The sequence below is a fragment of the Nesoenas mayeri genome (genome assembly GCF_963082525.1).
Source record: "Nesoenas mayeri genome assembly, chromosome: 20".
Taxonomy (NCBI): domain Eukaryota; kingdom Metazoa; phylum Chordata; class Aves; order Columbiformes; family Columbidae; genus Nesoenas; species Nesoenas mayeri.
The window spans coordinates 3,244,254-3,267,156 of record NC_137569.1 but is presented as its reverse complement, the minus strand read 5'-3'; the positions used below and the strand labels follow the sequence as shown (position 1 = coordinate 3,267,156).

At 57.9% G+C, this 22,903-nt stretch overlaps 3 protein-coding genes across 4 annotated transcripts; 2 read left to right on the top strand and 1 right to left on the bottom strand.

The window, feature by feature from the left end:
• The first annotated feature begins 1,742 nt into the window (after positions 1–1,742).
• Positions 1,743–9,013, top strand: LOC308048309 (aldehyde dehydrogenase family 3 member A2-like). Of its 2 annotated transcripts, none has more exons than XM_080357352.1 (11): positions 1,743–1,782; positions 2,192–2,363; positions 2,567–2,798; positions 2,899–2,984; positions 3,836–4,044; positions 4,172–4,289; positions 4,424–4,565; positions 4,733–4,899; positions 5,385–5,484; positions 6,352–6,602; positions 7,793–9,013. In XM_080357352.1, the coding sequence occupies exons 2-11, from the start codon at positions 2,202–2,204 to the stop codon at positions 7,814–7,816; spliced, it is 1,491 nt and encodes a 496-aa protein (XP_080213478.1). In that variant the 5' UTR covers positions 1,743–1,782; positions 2,192–2,201; the 3' UTR covers positions 7,817–9,013. The 2 variants fall into 2 exon arrangements, with proteins under 2 accessions (XP_080213478.1, XP_080213479.1); XM_080357353.1 differs by having other exon boundaries at positions 7,674–7,812.
• Positions 9,014–10,200: 1,187 nt separating this feature from the next.
• Positions 10,201–13,605, top strand: LOC308047989 (aldehyde dehydrogenase family 3 member A2-like; the record flags this gene model as incomplete). Its single annotated transcript, XM_080356828.1, has 10 exons — positions 10,201–10,379; positions 10,583–10,814; positions 10,916–11,001; positions 11,088–11,296; positions 11,424–11,541; positions 11,676–11,817; positions 11,985–12,151; positions 12,754–12,853; positions 13,239–13,474; positions 13,588–13,605. The coding sequence occupies exons 1-10, from the start codon at positions 10,218–10,220 to the stop codon at positions 13,603–13,605; spliced, it is 1,470 nt and encodes a 489-aa protein (XP_080212954.1). The 5' UTR covers positions 10,201–10,217.
• A 1,327-nt stretch (positions 13,606–14,932) lies between these two features.
• LOC308047988 (multidrug and toxin extrusion protein 2-like) lies at positions 14,933–21,267 on the bottom strand (the record flags this gene model as incomplete). Its single annotated transcript, XM_080356827.1, has 17 exons — positions 14,933–15,153; positions 15,523–15,667; positions 16,137–16,231; positions 16,557–16,689; positions 16,963–17,032; positions 17,109–17,184; positions 17,352–17,460; positions 17,972–18,039; positions 18,172–18,285; positions 18,816–18,913; positions 19,092–19,189; positions 19,565–19,609; positions 19,953–19,995; positions 20,101–20,249; positions 20,493–20,561; positions 20,733–20,834; positions 21,151–21,267. The coding sequence occupies 17 exons, from the start codon at positions 21,265–21,267 to the stop codon at positions 14,933–14,935; spliced, it is 1,752 nt and encodes a 583-aa protein (XP_080212953.1).
• Between the last annotated feature and the right edge of the window lie 1,636 nt (positions 21,268–22,903).

Genomic DNA, 22,903 nt, shown 5'->3' with positions numbered 1-22,903 from the left:
GGTGCCTGGACAGAACTCCTGCCTGCAAGGATGCTAACAGGATGGAGGCGAGCACGTTTGCATCAGGTAACGCTCCTGCAAGGAAAGTTACTATTTCTACCCACATCTCCTTGAACACAAACCCAGCTCCTTTTCACGCACCACAGCGCAAGGGCTCTGTCAAGCCCAGCGTGTTTTTCTTTCACGTGTTGCCTCCTGCATGTGAGCATTGGCAGTTGCTCTTGTCATTCTCTTTCCAGGCTGTTTACTGCTGAGATCTGTGCAATAGCTTGTGAAATGTTCACGTGGTTGCTGAACCACAGCCCACGAGTTGCAAAGCTCAACTGACTTCACTGAAACCGAGCTTTGTGTTTGAGGGTAGTCACGGCTCAGGCACAGACTGCTGAGCGAAAGGGCAGCCCCCAGCCTCGGAGAGTCACGCTGATCTGGGAAAATGTCATGAAATTTTGGAAGAGGAGCATCTGCTCCGCAATAGCCCCATGCCCAGGGCAGGAGCACCCAGGGGCAGAGATTTTGCTGGGTGCAGTTTTGGCTGAGGAGCATTAGCAATAGATGGCTTGTGTAAGAACACAGCAGAAATGGTCCTGCATAACAACCCGGGAGGAACTTTCAAATAATCCCCTTGTGTTACTTAGAACAAGTTGCAGCAGGACTATTTTTAACTGGAACGAGCCCAGCCTTGTCTCAGCTCCTTTTCCCTGCTTTTTTTTTGGCTTGTTTCCCACGCAAGTGCTGTATCAAAGTTAATTTGACTGTCCTGGCCAGGCTATTCCTGTTGCCTGTTCTGCCTCCTCCCAAACACCAACTGCAGCCAGTTTGTCTCTCCCCCCTGGACCCCACGCAGGAGGTTGGGAAGGGGCACCACGCTCTGCGCTCAGCCAGTTCATGTGCTCTGCAGGGGAAAACCACGGGTGAAGCTTCCCCGTGTCAATGACCTCCCTTAGATAAGTAACCCCGAGAGGGGGACTTTGCCTCCACCCCGAATTCTCAGGAAATACGTTTCTCTGCCCTGCTCCGCATTGCACAACCTGCTGCTCTTCCCACCCCCGCAGGGCACCGGCAGCTCTTGCGAGCAACCGGCGCTGCTGCAGCGGAGCCGCCGGGAGCGGGGAAGGAGCGTCCCGCCTTGCGGAGCCAGGTGCGGGCTGCGCGGAGCCAGGTGCGGGCTGCGCGGAGCCAGGTGCGGGCTGCGCGGAGCCAGGTGCGGGCTGTGTGGAGCCAGGTGCGCGCTGCGCGGAGCCAGGTGCGCGCTGCGCGGAGCCAGGTGCGCGCTGCGCGGAGCCAGGTGCGGGCTGCGCGGAGCCAGGTGCGGGCTGCGCGGAGCCAGGTGCGCGCTGCGCGGAGCCAGGTGCGGGCTGTGTGGAGCCAGGTGCGGGCTGCGCGGAGCCAGGTGCGCGCTGCGCGGAGCCAGGTGCGGGCTGCGCGGAGCCAGGTGCGGGTTCCTCATCCGCCTCTGCTCTTTCGTTCTTTCCTCTCTCCACTTGCGCTCTTGCCAAACTCCCTGATCTGCCTGCAGCTTTCGTGCTCCGGCCCCTTCCACCCGCTGCCGCGGCTCGCACCGCGCTCCGCTCCTCCGGGGGGCGATCGTTGAACCGGGGCCGAGCGCGAACCCGCGGCCGGAGCGGCGGATTGACGCCCCCCGGCCCTGGCCGCTTCCATTCTGCTCCAGCCCGGGGGGAGACACGGGTGTGGGCGGAGCGTGGCCTTGCGGCCTCTCCCATTCCACCTCGGGCGGCGTCACGTGGGCGGAAAGCGGAAGCGGCTGAGGCAGCGAGGACCCGGGTGGGCGGAGGGGCCGCGGGCGCTTCCCGGGAAGAGGGGGCTGAGGGGCCCGGTTTGCAATGGGGGGTCCGTGGGGCTCCTCGGAGGGGCCGCCGCCTCCCGGCCGCGCCGCCCTCGGGGGCCCTGCGCTCGCCGCGGCCTTGCTGGGTGATGCCAGGACGCGGGGGAGGCGGCCGGCGTGACAGCGCGGCTGTGGCGCTGGGGATCGCTCCCCGCGCTGCTCCTTCTCAAACTTTTCCAAATGAAACAGCAGGAAATTATTCAGGAGTTGAGAAGCATTAGGGCTGCGTGATAGTGGGTGTTGGGGGGTGGGGTTGTGGGTGGGGGTGAGTGGCCAGGGCTGTGAGGCAATGGCAGCTGCTGCCTGGGGAGGGACCCCGGGCTGAGCTGGGTCCGTGTGTCCCCGCAGCGTGAGCGGCATGGAGAGGATGCAGCGGGTCGTCGGGCAGGCGAGAGCCGCCTTCAGGTCCGGCCGGTGCCGCTCGCTGGAGTTCAGGCTGCAGCAGCTGAAGGGCCTGGAGCGGATGGTGCGGGAGAGGGAGCAGGAGATCCTGGCAGCCATCCATGCGGATCTGCACAAGGTCAGGGGCGGCGGGAGGTTTCCCCCTTCTGCGCGTGGACCACGGTCAGCCCTGAGGAACATGGAGACCCCAAGGGCTGCCTTTGCGCTGCCAGGTGGCTTTTGCCGATGTCCCCCTTTGTCTTGGATGACTTTGCCCTGCTGCGGTGGGTGCAAGCGGTGAGTGTCTTTGCTGTCCTCTCCCCAAGCTCCCTGTCATTGCAGAGCGGGCCCAACGCCTTCAGCCATGAGATCCTGGGCTTGCTGGGGGAGCTGGCCCTGGCCATGGACAAGCTGAAGTCCTGGGCAGCCCCCCAGCCCGTGAAGAAGAACCTGCTGACGCTGCGGGACGAGGCGTACATCTGCCCCGAGCCGCTGGGGGTGGTGCTGATCATCGGCGCCTGGAACTACCCCTTTGTCCTGATCATGCAGCCTTTGGTGGGGGCCATTGCAGCAGGTGAGGACCCACGGCAGCCCCATCCTTTGTGGGATCGTGGGTAGGCGCTGCAGGAAGCAGTGTGTGAGGGCTCAGGGGCTGCACTGGGTTTGTCTTTCAGGTAACGCTGTGGTGGTGAAGCCTTCAGAGATCAGCGAGAACACGGCTCGGCTGGTGGCCGATCTCCTCCCCCAGTACCTTGACCCGGTGAGTGCGACCCCGTGATTGTCTTGGCACCTGTTGTGCTTTCAAAGGGCTCCTGCTTGTTGGAGTCAAATCAGTTGCCCATTCTCTCCAAAGGAGCGTCAGCAGGAGATACGGGAGGGATTGAATTACTCTTAGAGTACAGAGACACGTTGATATGGTCTTCCTGTGTTTGTGTAACCTAACGTGCTTATGTAATGTTACTGCAACGTGACAGTGTTTTGGCATTCGTAACCCTATGAAGAGGTGTGTGTACATCTTGCTGCAATAATTGTTCTCTTGGACACTGTGCTGGGGTTGCCTCTAGGTAAGCACAAATTTGCATTGGATGCAGCTGTGCTCGGCCCTACCTGCGAACTGGCTGCTGTTTGCTCATTGGCACTGTGTTCCGAATTTTCGTGTCCTGCCAAACCACCATCATAGCAGGAGGGGTGTTTCTCCTCTGTTTGTCTGGCAGTTGTGACGTGTGTCGCACTGTGTTTCTGAGGCTGTGTTTCTGACAGCAGAGTCCCGCTGTGGGGCTCCCTGCGGGGAGTTAGTGCTTCTCTAAGCGAGGGGCAAGAGCTGAGAAAGGAGACGGCCTTTGTTAGAGCTCAGTGCTTGTATGTGCCCTTGGTCTTAAAGTGTGGGAGAAGCTCTCCAGCCCTGGCCTCAACTTTATTTCTTTTAGTTCATGAGGCTCAATGCAGCAATTGAAATGTCATTTCAGGGGAAGGAGCAGAAATTCCGTCTGTTACCGTTCTCCTTTGTCCAGATCCCAGTGTAGCTCACAAGAGAGTGCCCCGTGCAGAGCTGCTCCCTTGATGTCTTTGCTTTAAATCAAGGTAACTGTAAGGCTCTTGTTTGCCATGCAGGAGCTGTACCCCGTGGTCACTGGAGGAGTACCTGAGACCACAGAGCTGCTCAAGGAGCGGTTCGATCACATCCTCTACACCGGCAACTCCACCGTGGGGAAAATCGTGATGGCAGCGGCCGCCAAGCACCTGACACCCGTCACCCTGGAGCTGGGCGGGAAGAGCCCCTGCTACATCGACAAGGACTGTGACCTGACTGTCGCCTGCAGGTCAGGCTGATGAAGCCCTCAGCGGGCTCTTGTCCCCAGACCGTGGGTGTTGCTCAGGGATGATCAGCTGGGCTGTGGGGTCTGGAAGGGGCTGGTTGTAGAGAAACCATCTCCCTTTGTCCGGCAGGCGGATAACGTGGGGGAAATACATGAACTGTGGGCAAACGTGCATCGCCCCGGACTACATCCTCTGCGACCCGTCCATCCAGAGCAAGGTGGTGGAGAACATCAAGGCGACTCTGCAGGTGAGCGTGGAGTCCCTGGTGCTGCAGGAGTTACCCCCGTTGCAGCCCAGGTCTGAGTTCAGTGGCTGCAGCCCTGGAGCTGTGGCTGTGGGGAGGTGTGTTGAGGGGGTTGGTTCTGCTGTGCCCTTTGGCAGGAATTCTATGGGGAAGATGTGAAGTCATCTCCGGATTACGAAAGGATTGTCAACAAGCGTCACTTCCAGAGGATCGTGGGCCTGCTGAAGGGGCAGAAGATCGCTCACGGGGGAGAGGCTGATGAGGCCACCTGCTTCATAGGTGCTTCTGGCAGCTGTTGGGGGGCAGGTGGCAGCAGGTGCCTTTGGGGGCTGCGTGTGTCTGTGACTTGGTGGGTGTTGCATGCATGTGGTTGAAAGGACGAGGTTCTGTGATGGGCCACGTTCTTCTGTCCTGCTCACACCATCTCTTGCCCTTGTTTGCCTCAGCACCGACCATCCTCACCGACGTTTCTCCAGAGTCAAAGGTGATGGAAGAGGAAATCTTTGGACCGGTCCTTCCCATTCTGACCGTGAAGAGCGTGGACGAAGCCATTGAGTTCATCAACTGTCGGGAGAAGCCCCTTGCCCTGTACGTCTTCTCCAACAACAAGAAGGTGGGTCTGGGCTGTGCTCCCCTGCGGAGGTGTCTCTGTGCTGTTCCTTCCTGAACGTGGCCAGTCCTGGTCACAGCTCCCTGCAGGGCCTGTATTGGCCCATTTTTGCTTCTGAATCACAGCATTTGGGTCATGGGAATGCTGAGCATCCCCAGAGCTGCTGGAGGCTCCCCGGCTCTTGCTGAAGTGCTTTGCCTTTGTTTTATTTGTGAAGTAGAAGGCTAAAAGGCTGAATTTTCTCTTTGGTGCCTTGTAGTCTTTTTTGATTCGTTCATTTTAATACATTACTGGGGAGGCAAACTCCCAGGTTTCCAGCTTTCACCTCCTTCCTCTGAGCTTTCCCACTGTGTTGAGGTTGCATGGAGAGGGCTGATCTGGGTCGTCACTTGGAGGAGGTGAACCCAATGGGGTGTCCTGCACAGTTACTGTTCTGGTCTCTTCTGGGAACTCTAATGTTTTGTTTGGTTTTCTCTTTCTTTTGTCAGTTAATCAGAAGAGTCATCTCAGAAACCTCCAGTGGGGGTGTTACTGGCAACGATGTTATCATGCATTTCTTCCTCTCAACATTACCCTTTGGTGGTGTCGGTAAGTTACTGCAGCTCCTGAAATGTTGTCACTTGATTCACAGTGTGACCAGGGAACGGCAGCAGCTGATTTGTTTCCAGGTTGCCCTGCGTCTGTTGCAGCTGCAGAGTCTCTGTCTCACAGCTCTCGATAATAAATGCTGAGGGTACATTAGGAAAGGGGCCAAAAGAGAAAAACCCTTGGGCGTGTTTTTGGGAAGATGGAAGCGTTTAGTGCAGATGGATGTGAAAGTTGCATCAGCTGCCATGGGACCGATTAGCAGTAATTGCAGGAGGAAGGGTGGGAGCTTGGGGAGTACTAGAACAGGTTACGGAACAGCCTGCAGGAGCTTTGCAGAGAGGGTTTGGGTGTCGTGGTGCTCACAACCTGACTGAACCATCAGTGTGAGCAGAATGAGCTGTCCTGGAATTGTTAAACAGAGGTGTAACCACGGGGCTCCTCAGGAAACGCTCTCACACAGCACTGGTGGGATCTCAGAGCCTTGGCGTGGTGCTGGGAGAGGGAGCTAAACCCAGGGAGGAGCTGGAGACAGCTCAGGGGCACAGGGAACAGCACACACAGGGACACAACAAAGTACTGGAGAGTATGGAGTGAAACTGGGATGGGGAAGAAGGATGAAGGATAGATGGACATCTTAGAGACTGAGAAATGCTGCAGAGAGTAAGGAGCAGTTCTCTCTGAAGGAATATAGAGGAGAAGTTGTGCTTTAAACTGCAGCGAGGCAGATGCAGGAGAGGTAACAGGCATGGCTGCTGACAAGCAACTGGAATTTTTCTGTGTTGCTTCTTGCCCTGCTGGTGGCCTCCAGTGGCCAAAGGTTTGACTGACCGAGCCCCTGGTGTGACCCGCCTGGGTTGTGTCCCTCAGGGAACAGCGGGATGGGCGCCTACCACGGCAAGCACAGCTTTGACACCTTCTCCCACCGCCGCGCCTGCCTGATCAAGGACCTGAAGATGGAGAGCATGAACAAAATGCGGTACCCGCCTGGCAGCCAGAAGAAGGTGGATTGGGCCAAGTTCTTCCTCCTGAAGCGGTTTAACAAGAGCCGAGCGGGAGTGGTGATCTTCGCCGTGCTCATCTCGGTCCTGCTGGGGATTGCGACAGCGGTGGTGGCGAAGGTGAGCTCTGGCCCTTCGCCCTCTGCATGAGTGCGTGTGCAATTCCCTGAACTTTGGCAAGTTCCCTCTTGCCAGCTGCAGTCCTTTCTTAGAGCCCGGCCTGTTTTATCTGTCTTGAGACTAAATATCTGTCCCGCCTGAAGTTACCAAGATCTGCTTCTCACTCTTGGAAGTGCTGTCTAGAGTAGAAATGTCCTCACAGAAGTGTCCCCCGCCGCTGTGCTGTTGTTGCTCTGCCTTGGTGGGTGACACCGCGGGGAGCTCCCTCCAGAGGCAGCGCTCAAGATGTTTTGAACAGGTCTTGAGAGCGATTCTTGATTCCTGGTCTTTCTTCAACGGCGTTCTGTGCTGCTCCACAGCCTGGCGGGTCTGTGCTGCAGGGCTGTTGTCCCCCAAACTCCAGGGAGGTGTCAGGGTGGATCAGGACTCTGCCCCTCGGTCTGCTCGGTGCTATCAGTGCTGTGAGGAGATGTGCTGGAGCCCCACAAGCTGGGGAAATAACCTGCTGTGTGTCTGAGCCCAGGAGAGGGTGTAAGAGCCAACAACTGGCTCAGGCTTCGAAGCCCCAGCCACGGAGGTAGCCAGGCCCTGTGTAGCTGAACGCCTTCTCAGCAAAGCGGGGAAACTCGCGGCATCGTGAAATCCTTTGGGTTTTCTCAGAACCACCAGTCTGTGCTGAAGAGCAAAGCCCTCTTGCTGGTGCTGGCGGTTCAGAGCCTGGGCGGGCGCAGGCTGTGGTAAGGAGGAGCAGGTTTCAGAGCTCCGCTGTGGCTGTCGCGCTGAGGTAGGAGCCTTTTTCTTCTCCTGTGTGTAGACCTGAGTAGAGATTGGGCAAAGCCTTGTAAGAGTATGAACGTGGGGCTTGTTTTCCCTGGAGCCAGAGCACGATGCTTTCCCTGTCCACAATAACCGGCAGTCAGTGCATGCTGAGGGGGCAGGAGAAGGGCGAGCTGGACCCCGGGGACGCCACCCTAAGCGGAGGGGCTTTGCTTCAGGCTGCTCTAGAGAGTTGGTTTTCCTTTTTTCAGCAAATCCTTCGCAGGACATCGGTGTTGTGTTTTGCTTTCACAGATGGTTTACTTCTGAAGAGAGGAAAAGGCACCATGTGCAAGTCATACCCTGAGCGCTCGCATTGGGTCTGTTTCCTTAAGCTGAGAAGTCACTTTTTCTTTTGTGCTGGGTTATTTCAGTGGGCTGTCGAGCGCAAGGAGTAGCCTGAGAGAGACACTAACCAAGCGAAGGCTCGGACTCATTTACCAAAACGCTGCGCTGAAACAGAGGGACCAGTGGGTACCAGCTCTCCTGAGGAGGACGCAGAGCAAGAAACAGCATCCCTGCCTCCACCCTGTGCCGCGGCTCCCGGAGACACACGCGCCGTGTCTGGCACCAAACCGCTCCCTGCCCTTCAGCAACAAACAGGAGCTCGAGTCTCGGCCGCGACCGTTGACGGTGTTTTCCCTGCAGTTTTCAGGATGGTCGATTGTGCTGCGAACAGCCACGCTCTCGGTGATGAGCCCAAGACAGACTGTGCTGGTTTCTACCAATTGTGTTAGTTGTGAATCAACCTCGCAATGTTCCCACTTGCTGTTTAATTGAGGTGAAATATTCGTGGATCTCTATAAGCCAGGATCAACCATGGCTGGTCAGGAGATGCAGCTCACGCCCTTTTTGGGGCTCTGGGTTTCATCGTGTGCCTGTAACAGTTAGAAAATGACAAAGGTGGTACCTGCACTGCCTGTATTTTGCTGATAAAGGTGTTTTATGCTCATCCAAAAGAATTTCCAGACCTGTTTAGAGAAGCGGGAATTGCGAAGTGCCTTGTTGTGGGTTCGTCCATGTGGACGCCCAAGCCCTGCACAGCCACGCACTTGCTCCCCTAGTGGGACAAGGGGGAAGATCAGAACAGTAAAAGTGAGAAAACTTGTAGGTTGAGATAAAGTTTCATAGGTAAAGTGAAACCTGGGCTCATGAGTGAGCAAATTAAGGGATTTATTCACTACTTCCCCTTGTTGGGCGGATGTTCAGCCACCCCCGGGAACGCCGGGCTCCATCACATGTGACAGCACCACCCTGTGATGAAGAAACTTAGCGACTATGATGAAAATTAACTCCATCCCAGCCAAAACCAGTACAAACCTGTTCTGGTCCTCCAAGGGAAAACGATTGGTGAAAGAGTGTGTACTCCTGTGTATTTGAGCTGCTGGGTCTGCTGTAATCTTGCATTGGGAGATAATATGGGGCTTGGGGCAAGGATGCTGGAGAAATTTAAGGGGAAAGGAACTTAGAAATATTAATGCTTAAATAAGACAAAATTAAAAATTATTAAATGCAATTACTCACTATAGAGTGGAAAATTATATTTACTGTGCAATAGGTGGGATTTCATCATGTCTGGTGAAAATCCATGCGCTAAGCCTTTTTAATAACGATGCGTTTTGCAAGTACTAAATAAACAGAATTTAAATAACAGAGCGTGGTAAGTCCCTGCAGTCTCCTGGGGAATCCTGCCCGTCTTTTGCCTCTCCCGGCTCTGGCCACAGCTTGGCTGAACGTCACACATGTTGCAAGGTGCCTCTGTCCCGCAAAGGGCTGCGTGTCCCCAGCGTGGTGACCCCCTGCTTGTGGGGCGGGATCCCCCAGACCCAGGCAAGCCTGGGGCTGCTTCTCCTCTGCAAATCCACCCCCCAACTGCCTCTCATCTGCTGGCACCACCAGCCTGGGGTTTGTTCAGATCTGGATGACAACGCGGGCTGTGTTCGGCTGCAGCCGCGTGTTGGACGCGCTGCCCCGGCCTTGTGTGCCCAACTTGGGCAAAGCCACGTGGCCTCTGGCAATCCCGTGCGGGCAGCTGAGTCCCTGTCCCATCTGAACGCGGGGACCCGGGGCTGGTGGATACATCTGGATGTCTCTGGGCAAAGGGCGGTTTGTGTTTGGCAAGAGCCCTGGGCCCGGGCCAGCTCTGCGCTCGTGGGAGGAGAGATCGCTCCGAGCCGCGTCAGGGGAAGGGCTTGCGCCTGCTCGCACTCGCTGCAGGAGAACGGCGGAGAGAGGCTCCTCTGAAGGTAACTTGCTTTTTTGCCTTCTTTTTTAATGAGTCATCTGCTTTCTCGGTCAGGATCGGGGCAGTCGCGCAGCTGTGTCAGGGGGCAGGGAAGAGCAGAGTTTAATGCTTGCGAGGGGACTTTGGTGTCTCCTTTGGTCAGGCAGGTCTCTCGTCCTGACCGAAAGCGAGAGGCGGCTCCCCGGAAGCAAAATGAAATCTCTGCGATGTTTTGTCATGTTTCTGCAAAGCCACATGAGGATCTCGTGGTTATGGGGAAGATGGGTGGAGGCTGAATCTGGGCACGCAGTTCTGCTTCCAGCCCAGCCCACGGTTATCTCCGTGTTTTGGCACCTTGAGAGCCAAGGGTGGGGTGGCTGGTGGGTTTAAGGGTGTCCCTGAGCTAGGAGAAAATCTACAAGCCATGTGGTTGCCATGGGAGGTGCCCAATGCTGGGGCATGGGAGGGGGTGATCCCCAAGCAGACAGCCACTGAAGGAGGAGAACATCTGACCTGAGCAGCCCCTGATGGCCCCATAGTGACCTGGGTCCGTGTGTCCCCGCAGCGTGAGCGGCATGGAGAGGATGCAGCGGGTCGTCGGGCAGGCGAGAGCCGCTTTCAGGTCCGGCCGGTGCCGCTCGCTGGAGTTCAGGCTGCAGCAGCTGAAGGGCCTGGAGCGGATGGTGCGGGAGAGGGAGCAGGAGATCCTGGCAGCCATCCATGCGGATCTGCACAAGGTCAGGGGCGGCGGGAGGTTTCTCCCTTCTGCGCGTGGACCACGGTCAGCCCTGAGGAACATGGAGACCCCAAGGGCTGCCTTTGCGCTGCCAGGTGGCTTTTGCCAATGTCCCCCTTTGTCTTGGATGACTTTGCCCTGCTGCGGTGGGTGCAAGCGGTGAGTGTCTTTGCTGTCCTCTCCCCAAGCTCCCTGTCATTGCAGAGCGGGCCCAACGCCTTCAGCCATGAGATCCTGGGCTTGCTGGGGGAGCTGGCCCTGGCCATGGACAAGCTGAAGTCCTGGGCAGCCCCCCAGCCCGTGAAGAAGAACCTGCTGACGCTGCGGGACGAGGCGTACATCTGCCCCGAGCCGCTGGGGGTGGTGCTGATCATCGGCGCCTGGAACTACCCCTTTGTCCTGATCATGCAGCCTTTGGTGGGGGCCATTGCAGCAGGTGGGGACTCGCCACATCCCCATCCTTCATGGGGCCACGGGCAGAAGCCATGGGAGCGGCGAGTGAGGAGCTTCAGGGGCTTCAAGAGGTTTGTCTTGCAGGCAATGCCGCAGTGGTGAAGCCGTCAGAGATCAGCGAGAACACGGCTCGGCTGGTGGCCGATCTCCTCCCCCAGTACCTTGACCCGGTGAGTGCGGCCCCATATCAGACCCCAGGTTTCTCTGCTGCAGTGATGCGCTGGGTTGGGGTGACCCCAACACCCTGGTCCCACAGGAGCTGTACCCCGTGGTCACTGGAGGAGTACCTGAGACCACAGAGCTGCTCAAGGAGCGGTTCGATCACATCCTCTACACCGGCAACTCCGCCGTGGGCAAAATCGTGATGGCAGCGGCCGCCAAGCACCTGACACCCGTCACCCTGGAGCTGGGCGGGAAGAGCCCCTGCTACATCGACAAGGACTGTGACCTGACTGTCGCCTGCAGGTCAGGCTGATGAAGCCCTCAGTGGGCTCTTGTCCCCAGACCGTGGGTGTTGCTCAGGGATGATCAGCTGGGCTGTGGGGTCTGGAAGGGGCTGATTGTAGAGAAACCCTCTCCCTTTGTCCGGCAGGCGGATTACGTGGGGGAAATACATGAACTGTGGGCAAACGTGCATCGCCCCGGACTACATCCTCTGCGACCCGTCCATCCAGAGCAAGGTGGTGGAGAACATCAAGGCGACTCTGCAGGTGAGCGAGGAGTCCCTGGTGCTGCAGGACTTGTCCCCGTTGCAGCCCGGGTCTGAGTTCAGTGGTTGCAGCCCTGGAGCTGTGGCTGTGGGGAGGTGTGTTGAGGGGGTTGGTTCTGCTGTGCCCTTTGGCAGGAATTCTATGGGGAAGATGTGAAGTCATCTCCGGATTACGAAAGGATTGTCAACAAGCGTCACTTCCAGAGGATCGTGGGCCTGCTGAAGGGGCAGAAGATCGCTCACGGGGGAGAGGCTGATGAGGCCACCTGCTTCATAGGTGCTTCTGGCAGCTGTTGGGGGGCAGGTGGCAGCAGGTGCCTTTGGGGGCTGCGTGTGTCTGTGACTTGGTGGGTGTTGCATGCATGTGGTTGAAAGGACGAGGTTCTGTGATGGGCCACGTTCTTCTGTCCTGCTCACACCATCTCTTGCCCTTGTTTGCCTCAGCACCGACCATCATCACCGACGTTTCTCCAGAGTCAAAGGTGATGGAAGAGGAAATCTTTGGACCGGTCCTTCCCATTCTGACCGTGAAGAGCGTGGACGAAGCCATTGAGTTCATCAACTGTCGGGAGAAGCCCCTTGCCCTGTACGTCTTCTCCAACAACAAGAAGGTGGGTCTGGGCTGTGCTCCCCTGCGGAGGTGTCTCTGTGCTGTTCCTTCCTGAACGTGGCCGGTCCCGGTCACAGCTCCCTGCAGGGCCCGTATTGGCCCATTTTTGCTTCTGAATCACAGCATTTGTGTCATGGGGATGCTGAGCATCCCCAGAGCTGCTGGAGGCTCCCCGGCTCCTGGGTTTGCAGAGCTCCCGTGTATCTCCCACCCATGCTGGTGATTGCTGGTTCCTTGCACATCTCCTGCCCCTGCTCCAGGCTCTGTTGTGCCAGCTCAGGAATTTAGGTCAGGGCTTTGCCCCCACACAACCGCCCTCAGTGCGGGTGGGAGGGCTGAGGAGCACCCAGGTGCTGGTCCATGCACCACCGCCTCCAGCCCACCCGGCTGAGATGGAGCCTTTTCATTTCATGGCTGTTCCAGCTGGACAGATCTTGTCCTTAAGTGATATAAACCTGCCCCATCTCAGGGAACAAGGCACAGCCTGCTTCCAGAAAGGGGGACACGGGCCTCACCCTGACACCCCCATCTCTTGTGGACAGCATGGTGTTGGTGGCCTCTCTTGATTTCCTTCTGTTCTGTGCCATCTCTCACCCTGGGCAGCTGATCAGACGGGTGATATCGGAGACCTCCAGTGGCGGCATGACAGCCAACGACGTCCTCATGCACTCCTTCGTTCTGCACATGCCCTTCGGCGGCGTGGGTGAGTCCCTGCCTGTCCCCTACGCTTGGCCTCAGCCTTCCCACAGCAGCCTGTGGCCCAGGTCCCCTCCATTTGGAAATTCAGGAAATTTTGGCTGTTTTCTCCCATTAATACTATTTGCACTGCTGAGTTTCTTTGCAAAAAGGCTCATTAGTCATGGAAGCGGTGTGGTGGTACATCTGTCCGCAGCTCTGATTCTGCTGTGGGATGAAGTTGCCCGTGGCCAAGTGGCTGGTTGAGTTTCCACGGTCACTGTAGAGCAGCTGCTCTAGGCATGAGAAGCACCACGACCAAGCTTAAGGGTGTCCTGGGGGCTGCTGAGTAGAATTTAAGAAATGCAGCTGTCTCCGTGCACGGTGTGACCCGCCTGGGTTGTGTCCCTCAGGGAACAGCGGGATGGGCGCCTACCATGGCAAGCACAGCTTTGACACCTTCTCCCACCGCCGCGCCTGCCTGATCAAGGACCTGAAGATGGAGAGCACGAACAAACTGCGGTACCCACCTGGCAGCCAGAAGAAGGTGGATTTGGCCAAGTTCTTCCTTCTGAAGCGGTTTAACAAGGGCCGAGTGGCACTGGTGATCTTGGCCGTGCTGGGGATCGTGGCAGCGGTGGTGGCAAAGGTGAGCTCTGGCTCTGTCCCCTGAGCCCCACCTGGTCTCAGCTTCCATCACCCTGTTCCCTCTGGCTCTGCCCCCTCCCTGTGCGACTCATCCTCATTTCTGTGCCTCTCCAGATGGTGTCCGCTGGATGAGAGAGGTGACCAGCACCCAGCAGCATGCCGGACCCATAACCCATCACTCACGCCTTGCAATCCTCGTGCTGAACGTTCTTTTCTGCAATTTCTTTTCTTCCGAGGCAGTCAACGCACTGAAGAGGTAGAAGCAAGTAAAACACACCTAAAGCAGAGAAGCTCTGACCTGGGCGTTCCAGTTGCTGCTAGAACTCCAGAATTGATGCAGACATACAACTGGTCATGCAGCAGCAGGTGGAAGGACGCAGAATCTGCCCCGCTCTGCAAACAGGAGCCCAGCTGAAAGCTCTTGGGGAATCATTTGCCACAAGGATATCAAAACAAAGCCAGTTGTTACTGAGCCCGTTGTCTACGTAACGTCTCACATGATCCCCATCAAAAGCTGTTTCACAACGATAAGCCTAACAAGGTGTGGGTCTTACTGATGGGGACAGTCCAGGCTGGTTGTCCCCAGCAGAGAGGGAAAGAGCCTCTGGGAACCTGCAGCATCCCGGCCTTGACAGGACTCGTGACAGGGTGATGTCTCGTTGTAGGGGAACACACCTTCAGCCACCGACGTGTGCACAGGCTCCCTCAGGTGACAACCAAAGTCTTCTGAGCGGTGGCCACACTCTGCCCAAGGACTCAAGGAGCACCAGGGAGCGTGGCGCTGCTGGTGCACTGCGTTTGGGGCTGCTGGGGACAACAACAGGGACATTAGTGTGATCAGAACCCCAGGTCTGGGAAGTCCTTGGTCTGAGCAGCCAGCCATCTCATCTGTAATTTAATTTTGATTTTTTTACTGGTTTATTGGTGGGCTTTTACCTCTGAACGTGTAACTGACAGCTGACCTTGAGCCTCGCTGAATAAACCCCGTGTGTTACTGTGACGGCCGCCTCGGGCAGGGCGAGACCCGCGTGTCCCGGGCTCCCGCAGGGGCTGCAGCCCCCAGGTCGGATGTTTCCCTGTGCTGACCTGACCCCGGCCCTCAGCCCCCTCCCAAAGGAGCCAGCCCAGTCCAGCGGGGTTTATTCTTTATTTGGCGTTTGTCACGGAGCAGCGGTGTGAGCCAGGCTGTGCTCGGCTCCAGTCGGAGGGTGATAGCGGCAGCGCGGGCTGGATGGGGTCGCTCCCCAACTCGGGGTGCCCAAAGCAGCATTTTGGGTGTCAGAGCAGCCACAGGGCCCGTTCCCATGTCTGAGCAGATGCTGCCGAATGTGCTGACCCTTTGGCTGCCGTGGGACAGGCGTGTGCTGGGTTCTTGCGCTGGCCGGTCTGTGTTTTGTACATCCGTCTGTCAGGAGGGGGTTTGTCCCGAAAACAAAGTCCCCAGCGTCCCTGGTGCGAGTCAGTGTTTGCTGGTTGTCAGCTTTATGGCAATGCTGAGCACGAGGACAGCGATGGCAGCAGCTGCCGCCAGCCCACGCCGGACGAGCAGCTCCTTGGTGACCACGGCGGTGACCGGAGGGGACGTGGCCAGTGTGGCTTCCTGGGCCTCCAGCTGGTACGTCGGTCCCTCCGTCCTGGTGATGCCCGTGAGCACGACGCCGTTCTGCGCATCCACTCCCGCTGCGAGGAGAGCGGGGCAGTGTCACTGAGGGCTTTTCGGGGATTGAGGGGTTTCTTGGGAGGGTTTTGTCCGAGGTCTGAAAGCACTTTATGCGCAGCACAGAGATCTCCAGCCCTCGGCAGAGCTTCGGTGGGACCTGGTGTCCGCAAGGTGAGACCTACCCAAGGTGCCCCAGGTTGTCCCTGTGCCACCCCCCATCACCCTCCTGAGCCCACCCTTGTGATCACTGTTTTCCCAATAACCGAGGGCATCCCCAGTGTTATACTGCACCCCCCCTTCATGGGCTTGTTCCTGGCTTATGTGACTCCTTGGGGGCCCTCCTGGACCCAAACCCCCTGCCCCGCGCGGTGCCCAGCTCCTGGCCATACCTATGCACCCCCGCAGCATCGTGGCGGGGGGGTAAGCGTGGGGTGGGGCGGCTGGCCCCACATCGGGAGGGGCTTTGCAGGAGGGTTCAGGGCCTGGGCTTGGCTCCTCCAGCGATAGTTGGGTCACTCCTGCACGATGCTGAGCCTGGGGACGGAACACAGTGGGTTTATTTGGCAGTTCATGGTGCAAGAAAACCCCACCCAGCAAAGCCAACGTGTCATCTCTCGTGAGGTTCATCTGGCTGGAAATGGCACAGGCAGGTGAAAGATGCCTGAGATGAGAGATGGAAACCTCAGAGCTGGGGCGCAAGGCGATGCTCAGGACAGTAGGGTTGAGGTACATCTCTGTCACCCTGTCTGCTTTGAGCTTCATGTCCCCAGGCCAGGTTGGCACAAGGTACACAGAGACACTTTGAGGCTGTCGAGTGCACATATGGGGAGGAGCTGAATCCATGGGTATGGCCACAGTCCCAAATACGGGAGCACTGGGTTTTGCTGGGGACCCAGAGCAGCCTGCAAGGTTGAGCCCGTGGTGCTGTCTGATCCTGCTGTGATCCCAGCCGCAGCACCAAGGACCTTCCCGCTGGTGGGACACAGTGGGGTGCGTGAGTTACCTCCTCGGCCGCCTTCCTCCAGTCTACGCGGGAGATGTAGACGACGAAGCAGGTGCAGAGCATGGAGACACAGACCAGCATGCTGAGCCACAGGCCTGCGGGTGGCATGCCGGCGTCAGCCGGGCACCATGGCTGCACCAGACCCAGCCAAGATGGCATGTTGGGATGGCGAGCCAGGAAAGGGGACGTCACCGAGGTCAGCAGGGACATGGGGATGGGGTAGCGGTGGGTGTGTGCTGCTGTGGGGCTGCCTAGCAGACCTGGCAGTGGTTGCTTTTTCCCAGTAAAACTAAAAGCCGGTCCACCCCCGTGTGCCCAGTCCCCAGGCAGGAGGGTCATGAGAAGCCATCGGTGGGGCTGGGGGTGACCCGCATCTACCTGCGGGGGGTTTTGGGGGATGCAGAGGGTGAGGGTCGGTACCTATGACGCCGATCCTGGCCACGAAGAGCAGCACGGCTGCCAGGGGCAGGCCCACGCCGTAGTAGCTCACGGCGTTGAGGATGGCACCAAATTTCTGCTTGCCTATACCGCGGAGCACCCCGCTGCAGGCGCCCTGCGGGGACAGGGAGAGCAGCTGGCGCCAGGGCCGGGACCCCTACCTGCGCCAAATTCGGGGCTCTGCCAGGTGGACCAGCTCCCCATCTCTGCCCAGTTATTTCTGTGTCCCTGCCCGGTCCTGTGGGTCATTGTCTTTTTATGCATTTGATGTTCTCTAAGGGGTGACCCCAGGAGCTCTGCAGGGTCCAGGTGCCCACCCTCGACTGACCAACCTGCCGCTCAGCACTGAGGTCCCCTCCTGAAAACAGCAGCATCCCCAGGGACTTACACACGTGGCTTCAAACAAGTGGAAGACAACGTAGACCGGCATGACCCAGGCCACCAAGTCAACGATCTCCCTGGGGACAGAGACAAGACAATGATGGCTTTTGGGAACCGATCTCCGTGCACCGAGGCTGGGGCAGGGGCACTCACTTGTCACTGGTGAAGATGTACCCCAGCACATCCTTCGTGGCTGCTAAAGTGGCCCCAATGGCTACACAAAACCCCCCTGAAAAACAGCAAAGTGCTGCTCCCAGCCCAGCTGTGATGTGGAACTGGGGGGCAGCTGAAGGGAGAAGAGGGGACACGGACAGGGGACACAGGCAGGGGATTGCGAACGCTCCTCGCTCTTGCTCTGGGGCCTTGGTGAAGGCTCCTTTGCGCGGGCAGCCTGACCTGTGCAGAGGAGGCTGATGGAGGACGATCTCTTGGCCGTCTGGACGTCGCCAGCACCCAGCGCGTTCCCCACCTGCACGCTGGCGGCCATGCCCAGCCCCAGCGGGATCTGTAACCACAGGGCTGGGGCTCGCGAGTGCGTCCGGGCGATGGGGACATCGCAGTGACAGCGGAATAACCACCCGGCAGAGAGGGCGACGGAGCTCGGGATTTAATTTGATGGGACAAGGGGCGATGGTTTTAAACTAAAGGAGGGGAGATTCAGGCTGGACACAAGGAAGAAATTGTTGCCCTGAGGGTGGTGAGAGCCTGGCCCAGGTTGGCCAGAGAGGTGGTGGATGAACCATCCCTGGAGACATCCCAGGCCAGGCTGGACGGGGCTCTGAGCAACTTGAGCTGGTGAGGATGTCCCTGCTCTTGGCAGGGGAGGCACTGGATGAGCTTGGAAGGTCCCTTCAACCCAAACTATTCAGTGATTTTATGATTCTAATTTAAAGCACCTCAGCAGGAGGGATCGGCAGGAGCAGGGACAGGCTTAAGTGCAGAGGAGTAAGACTGAGGTTTGGTGGAGCTGATTTTTGCTGGGTGTCTGGTCTGAAATAACAACCCTCAACCCTTACCATGAATGCGACCACAGACACCTCATAGATGATGGACTGGGCAGAGAGCTCGACAACGCTCAGCAGGCCTAGGGGAATGGAGAGGGTCAGCACTGGGTTTGGGTGCCCAGCAAGAGCCACTTTTGCCCCCCACGACTGCCCTGGACACCCCTCTGGCTCACACCCTGTCCAGCTCCTCGTGGTTCCCCCTCTCCACTGACCTATCAAGAAGCTCCCGATTTCGTAGGTCCACCACTCGATGCACATCATGAGCATGCTGGGGATCGCCAGGGAGGTGAAGCTGTCCCACTCCAGCAGGCACTCGCTGGACCAGCCTGCAGAGAGGAGGAATGTCACCTGAAGGATGACCAGACTGGCCACGTGTTACCTCCTCGAGAGCCCCCGAAGCAGCTGGAGGTGCCGTTCCTGTTTGCAGAGCCACCAGGGCAACGCTCCTCAGCTCCATAGGACCCGAGCAGCAGAACACGCACATATGAGCTCTGCTGATGCCATCCTGTGGGCCACAGAGCAGCGCAACCCTCAGCCCATCCCTCCCGGAGAGGAGCATCTAAGAACAACCTCATGCTTATGTCTGTGCTCATCCGGCTTTGGGGCTGAGCCCTACAGAGCCTCAGCAGAAAGTTTCATTTCTGCAGAGTTAATGTTTACTGCCCACCAGGATGCTCTGCCAGCGCCTCGCGCATGACGTGCTGCCACCGAACCAGCACCACGTTCCCATGGTGGAATGGGCTGAGGTTAATATTTCACCACCAGGACTAACAGAATTCACTTGATAGAACTGGTGGAAAATTCATGAATATTAAAGTAAAGCGTAAACTGGAGGGAGCTGGCAAGATGCTCTTACCTCCCCAGGTCTTCACATGGAGTTTCTTGCCTATAATGTACAGGAACAAGAAAATGGTTTGTGAATATTGAGCAATGGTGTTGGCCCAGGCAGAGCCCCTGCAAAGGGAACGAGAAAGGTGGTCAGCACCCTGCTCACACCTCCTTGGCCTCGCAGAACTGGAGCATAAGGTCCCACTGTGCCCCCGTGAGCGCAGGTGGTCCCAGCGTCCCTGAGAGGTCCTTCCCAGTGCCAAGTGTCACGTTTTCCCCTCCATGGGATGCAGGTGCTACTCACGTGATGCCAAAGTGGAGCACGTAGAGGAAGATGCAGTTTGCGATCACATTGACGATGTTGCCAACGATCCCGCTCAGCACCACCGGCCACGTGATCATCTGCAAACAGGAGGAGATGGGGCTGTGGTGGCTCCGCAAAAGCTTCGGGACATGCAAAGGTCCCCACCAGACCTGTGCTCAGCAGCTTTCCCATCCAAAAATAATCTTCCAAGAAGATGGAAAATGAGTGTATTGGAGGTAAATCCCTGGTGTTGGGAAGTGGGAAGGGAGGAAGGGAGGACCATTAGGTAGATGGATACAGCTGGCTGTGAGTTGGGGTGATCTCCAGGGTCAGAGCTGCTGTGGGGCACCCGGGCTGTGGTGGGATTAATGCTGCCTCTCCGCAAGGAACAGCACAAAAGCCCTGGGTGTATGGTCAAGGGGAGCCCGGAGCCGGAGCTGCCTGTCCGTGGGTGCGAGGGCTGCAGGACGCACCTGGTTCTGCAGGTATCGTGTCTCCAGGTTATACAGAAAAACTGCCTGAAAAGGAAATTGGTGGATGTGGTGAGGCCAGTGCCGAGCAGGGGCTGTGCTGCTGCAGTGGAGAACAGAATCATAGAATAGTTTGGCTTGGAAGGGACCTTCCAAGCTCATCCAGTGCCACCTCTGCCATGAGCAGGGACATCTTCACCAGCTCAGGTTGCTCAGAGCCCCATCCAGCCTGGCTTGGGGTGTCTCCAGGGATGAGGCACCCACCACTTCTCTGAACAACCTGGGCTGGTGTTTCACCATTTTAATTGTAAAAACTTCCTTCCTCTTGTCTAGGAGCAGGATGGCTGGTCCCCATGCACAGCCAGCATCCAGGGTTCCCGCAGCGACTCACCGGCAGAGCGGGGACAAACGCCATCACGTAGCGCTGGGTCAACCTGGGGGGACACAAGCGGTGCAGTCAGTGCGGAGCCACCATCCCCCAAGCTCTGTTGTGCAGGGGGGGACAATGCGATGGTGTCTGGGCCACGGTACCACCTGACCTGGAGACCTCTGGGTCCTGGCGGATGAGGAGCAGGAGCTGCTCGATGTTGATGAGGATGGCGCAGCAGGGGAAGCAGCAGAGCAGGAGGATGAGGATGGCGCGCTGCAGGATCACCCCCACGCGCAGCAGGTTCTTGCTGCCGTAGGTCTGCGAGGTGAGAGGGGGGTGAGCCCTGCACGGAGCAGCCCTGACCACCCTGGGGACCGCCCGGGGAGGGATTTGGTGTTATATTTCAAGGAGATATGGAGCTCCCTGTTCTGGGGTTGCTGCCTGGGGATGAGTTTTCCCCATTCACGGGTGTAGCCAGGGCTCTGGGCAGTGCCTGGGCAGCATCAGCTGACGCTGGAAAACCCCATGTCTCCAGGATGAGTGCCAGCATCTCTTACCAACCTGTGATATCAAGGTGTCACATGCTGAAGACAAACCATAACCTACAGAGATGGCAGTGACGTTTATAACCTGGAAACAGGAGTTAAAAAAAAAAAAAGCAAATGTGAGCGTTTAAAACTTTTATGAAGAGAGAGGGGTCAAAAGGAAAGATGGGAGTCTGAGATCTCTGTCCTTGTCTGCCTGCATTCCCGTATCCCGTCCCAGTGTCAGCAGGTGGGAGCTGGTGCCAGGAATGCTTACAGCAATGGCCAGCGTGACGGACGCCAGCTCGACCTTGCCCAGGTGGCCACAGAATATGGAGCTGATGAGGTGTATCAGGAAGATCAGCAGTTGAATCAGGATCTAAGTGCAGGGAAGAGGAGAAACGGAGGTAAGCAGAGCAGGCTGTGCTGGGGGGACCTTTGGGACAGAGAGTGGGACGGGAAGGCAGCTGTGTGTCTACAGCTGAGTGCCTATAACCAGCCAAGCTGCCCAATCGCCCCAGCACATCAGGTGAAGCTGCTCTGAGGTTTTGAGCCCTTTGCCAGGTGTTTAGCAGCACTCTGTCTCTTCCAGGAGGTGTTGGGCTCCGCTGCCCAAAAATCCCACTCCCCAGGGTCCCTGTGCCATCGGGCTGCGGGCACAGCCCCCCAACACACCATCCTCCCAGGCTCCTTACCAGCGGCCCCGCCAGCACCAGCAGCTTCTTTGCCTCCTCCCAGAAGTTGTCCGGGACCAGGCGCTGCAGCCAGCGGCGTTTCTTCCCGGCTGTGAGCTCCTGCTGGCCAGTGGCCATTGCCGCGCCAAAGCCCTTCTCCTCGGGAGCACTCGCCTGCTTCGTGCCACCGCTCTGCCAGGGGAGTGACACAACCCTCTTCCTCCGCGCTGGGTTAAACCCCCCAGGGTGAGCAATGTGTAACCATGGTGGGGTGAACTTCAGCCGGGACTGGACGAGCTGACCGCCCACTCCTTGCTGCTGCGGCGGGGATGGGGAGCACCAGCAGCGGGTCCGGGCAGGTCTGTGCACCGTGGAGGAGCCAGGACGTGCGATGCAAGGGATTGAGCCTTCCCAAATTGCCCCCACCAGCCCTCATACCTCTCTCCTGCTTTGCCGTGGCTCCACCAGCCATGGGGCTGGACGGTCATCCTCTTCCAGCAGCGACGGAGGGTTCATGGGTCCGTGTGCGGTGTCCTGTGAGCTGCTGCCGGCAGTGACGGGGCTGCTGCCTATCCCGGCCCCTCTCATCACAACACGGAGGTGGCCAAGACAAGCGCCTCCAGTTGTCAGCCTCGCACAGCGTCGGGTTTCACCGGCACTGCTCGGCCAGGACAAATATAGTGTTGTGCCTCGTCCCAGCACAGGGCAAGGAGGTGGAGAGGAGCTGCCACCGTGAGACCCTCTCCTGAAGAGCAGAAGATGGTCTGCGGTGGGATGGGGCAGCCCATGGGGGACTTCCTCTTATCCCCAGGCTCCCATCCCAAAACTAGTGAGACTCTGAGTCTGCCACATCCTCCCCACATCTGGGCAGAGGCTGCTGAGACAGAGGTTGACAGCTGGTTCAAGCTCATTTGTGTCACATCTTTTCATTTCCAGCCCACAGGCAACCAACGCCATGTGCCAGGGAGCTGTGGGGTGGCAGGGAGATGCTGTGCACTGATCGTACGTGGTTTCATCTCCAACAACTCAACTTGTGCCACACCACGGTGGCTTCACTGCTGGCGCGCAGGTAAGAGCATGGGATGGGTTCCAGTGGCTGGGGTGGGCAGGCAGTGCTGGGATGTTTGCATTAAGCCATATGGCAGTTCTTTGATGGCTCTGTAGGGCTGTGCATCCCACTCCCCTCCTGTGCAGCTCATTAATGGTGTGGGAGCAGTCCAGGAGCACAAACCCTGCTTTTGTACCTGAGGGGAGCAGCGTGCTCTGTCAGCCCAGCTAAAAACAAGCCGCTGGCTGCTGTTGCACCCACAGCCAGCCCCAAACAGTGGGGCTGGGAGGCTGAAGCCGAGCCCTGTGTGAGCCCATGATGCTGCACAAAGCAGGCACACATTTCCCCTCCCACAGCTCAGTGGTGCCAATGACCGGAGTCAAGCTCACACCACAGTAACAGCACAACATTTACTCAGAAAACTTTATTGTATCAAAAATCCCACCCTACGAAAGTGCAAAGAAGAATTGCTTTAGGCCCTGCGCCTGCCACGCTGCAGGGAGAGCAGGGCCAGCACCCAACACCCGGTGCAGGCAGAGCAGCCGGCCATCTCCTGCCAAAATTGGCATTTCTCTGCGCTGCCGCAGCAGTAACCAGTGGGCTCTGCCACGCTGAGATACTGGCACAGACTGGTGCGTGAGGAAACGTGTTGTGGGCAGCACGAGCCTCTGCCATTAGCAAACGACATGGACAAACACCCCCGGGCAGCAGGATAGCAGCACAAGG

Excerpts from the sequence above, each read along its gene's own strand:
- LOC308048309 (XM_080357352.1), top strand. The coding sequence starts at position 2,202 with ATGGAGAGGATGCAGCGGGTCGTCGGGCAGGCGAGAGCCGCCTTCAGG. Across the intron at positions 2,985-3,835 it reads TCCCCCAGTACCTTGACCCG|GAGCTGTACCCCGTGGTCAC; the intron begins GTGAGTGCGACC and ends TTTGCCATGCAG. Across the intron at positions 6,603-7,792 it reads CGACAGCGGTGGTGGCGAAG|TGGGCTGTCGAGCGCAAGGA; the intron begins GTGAGCTCTGGC and ends GGGTTATTTCAG.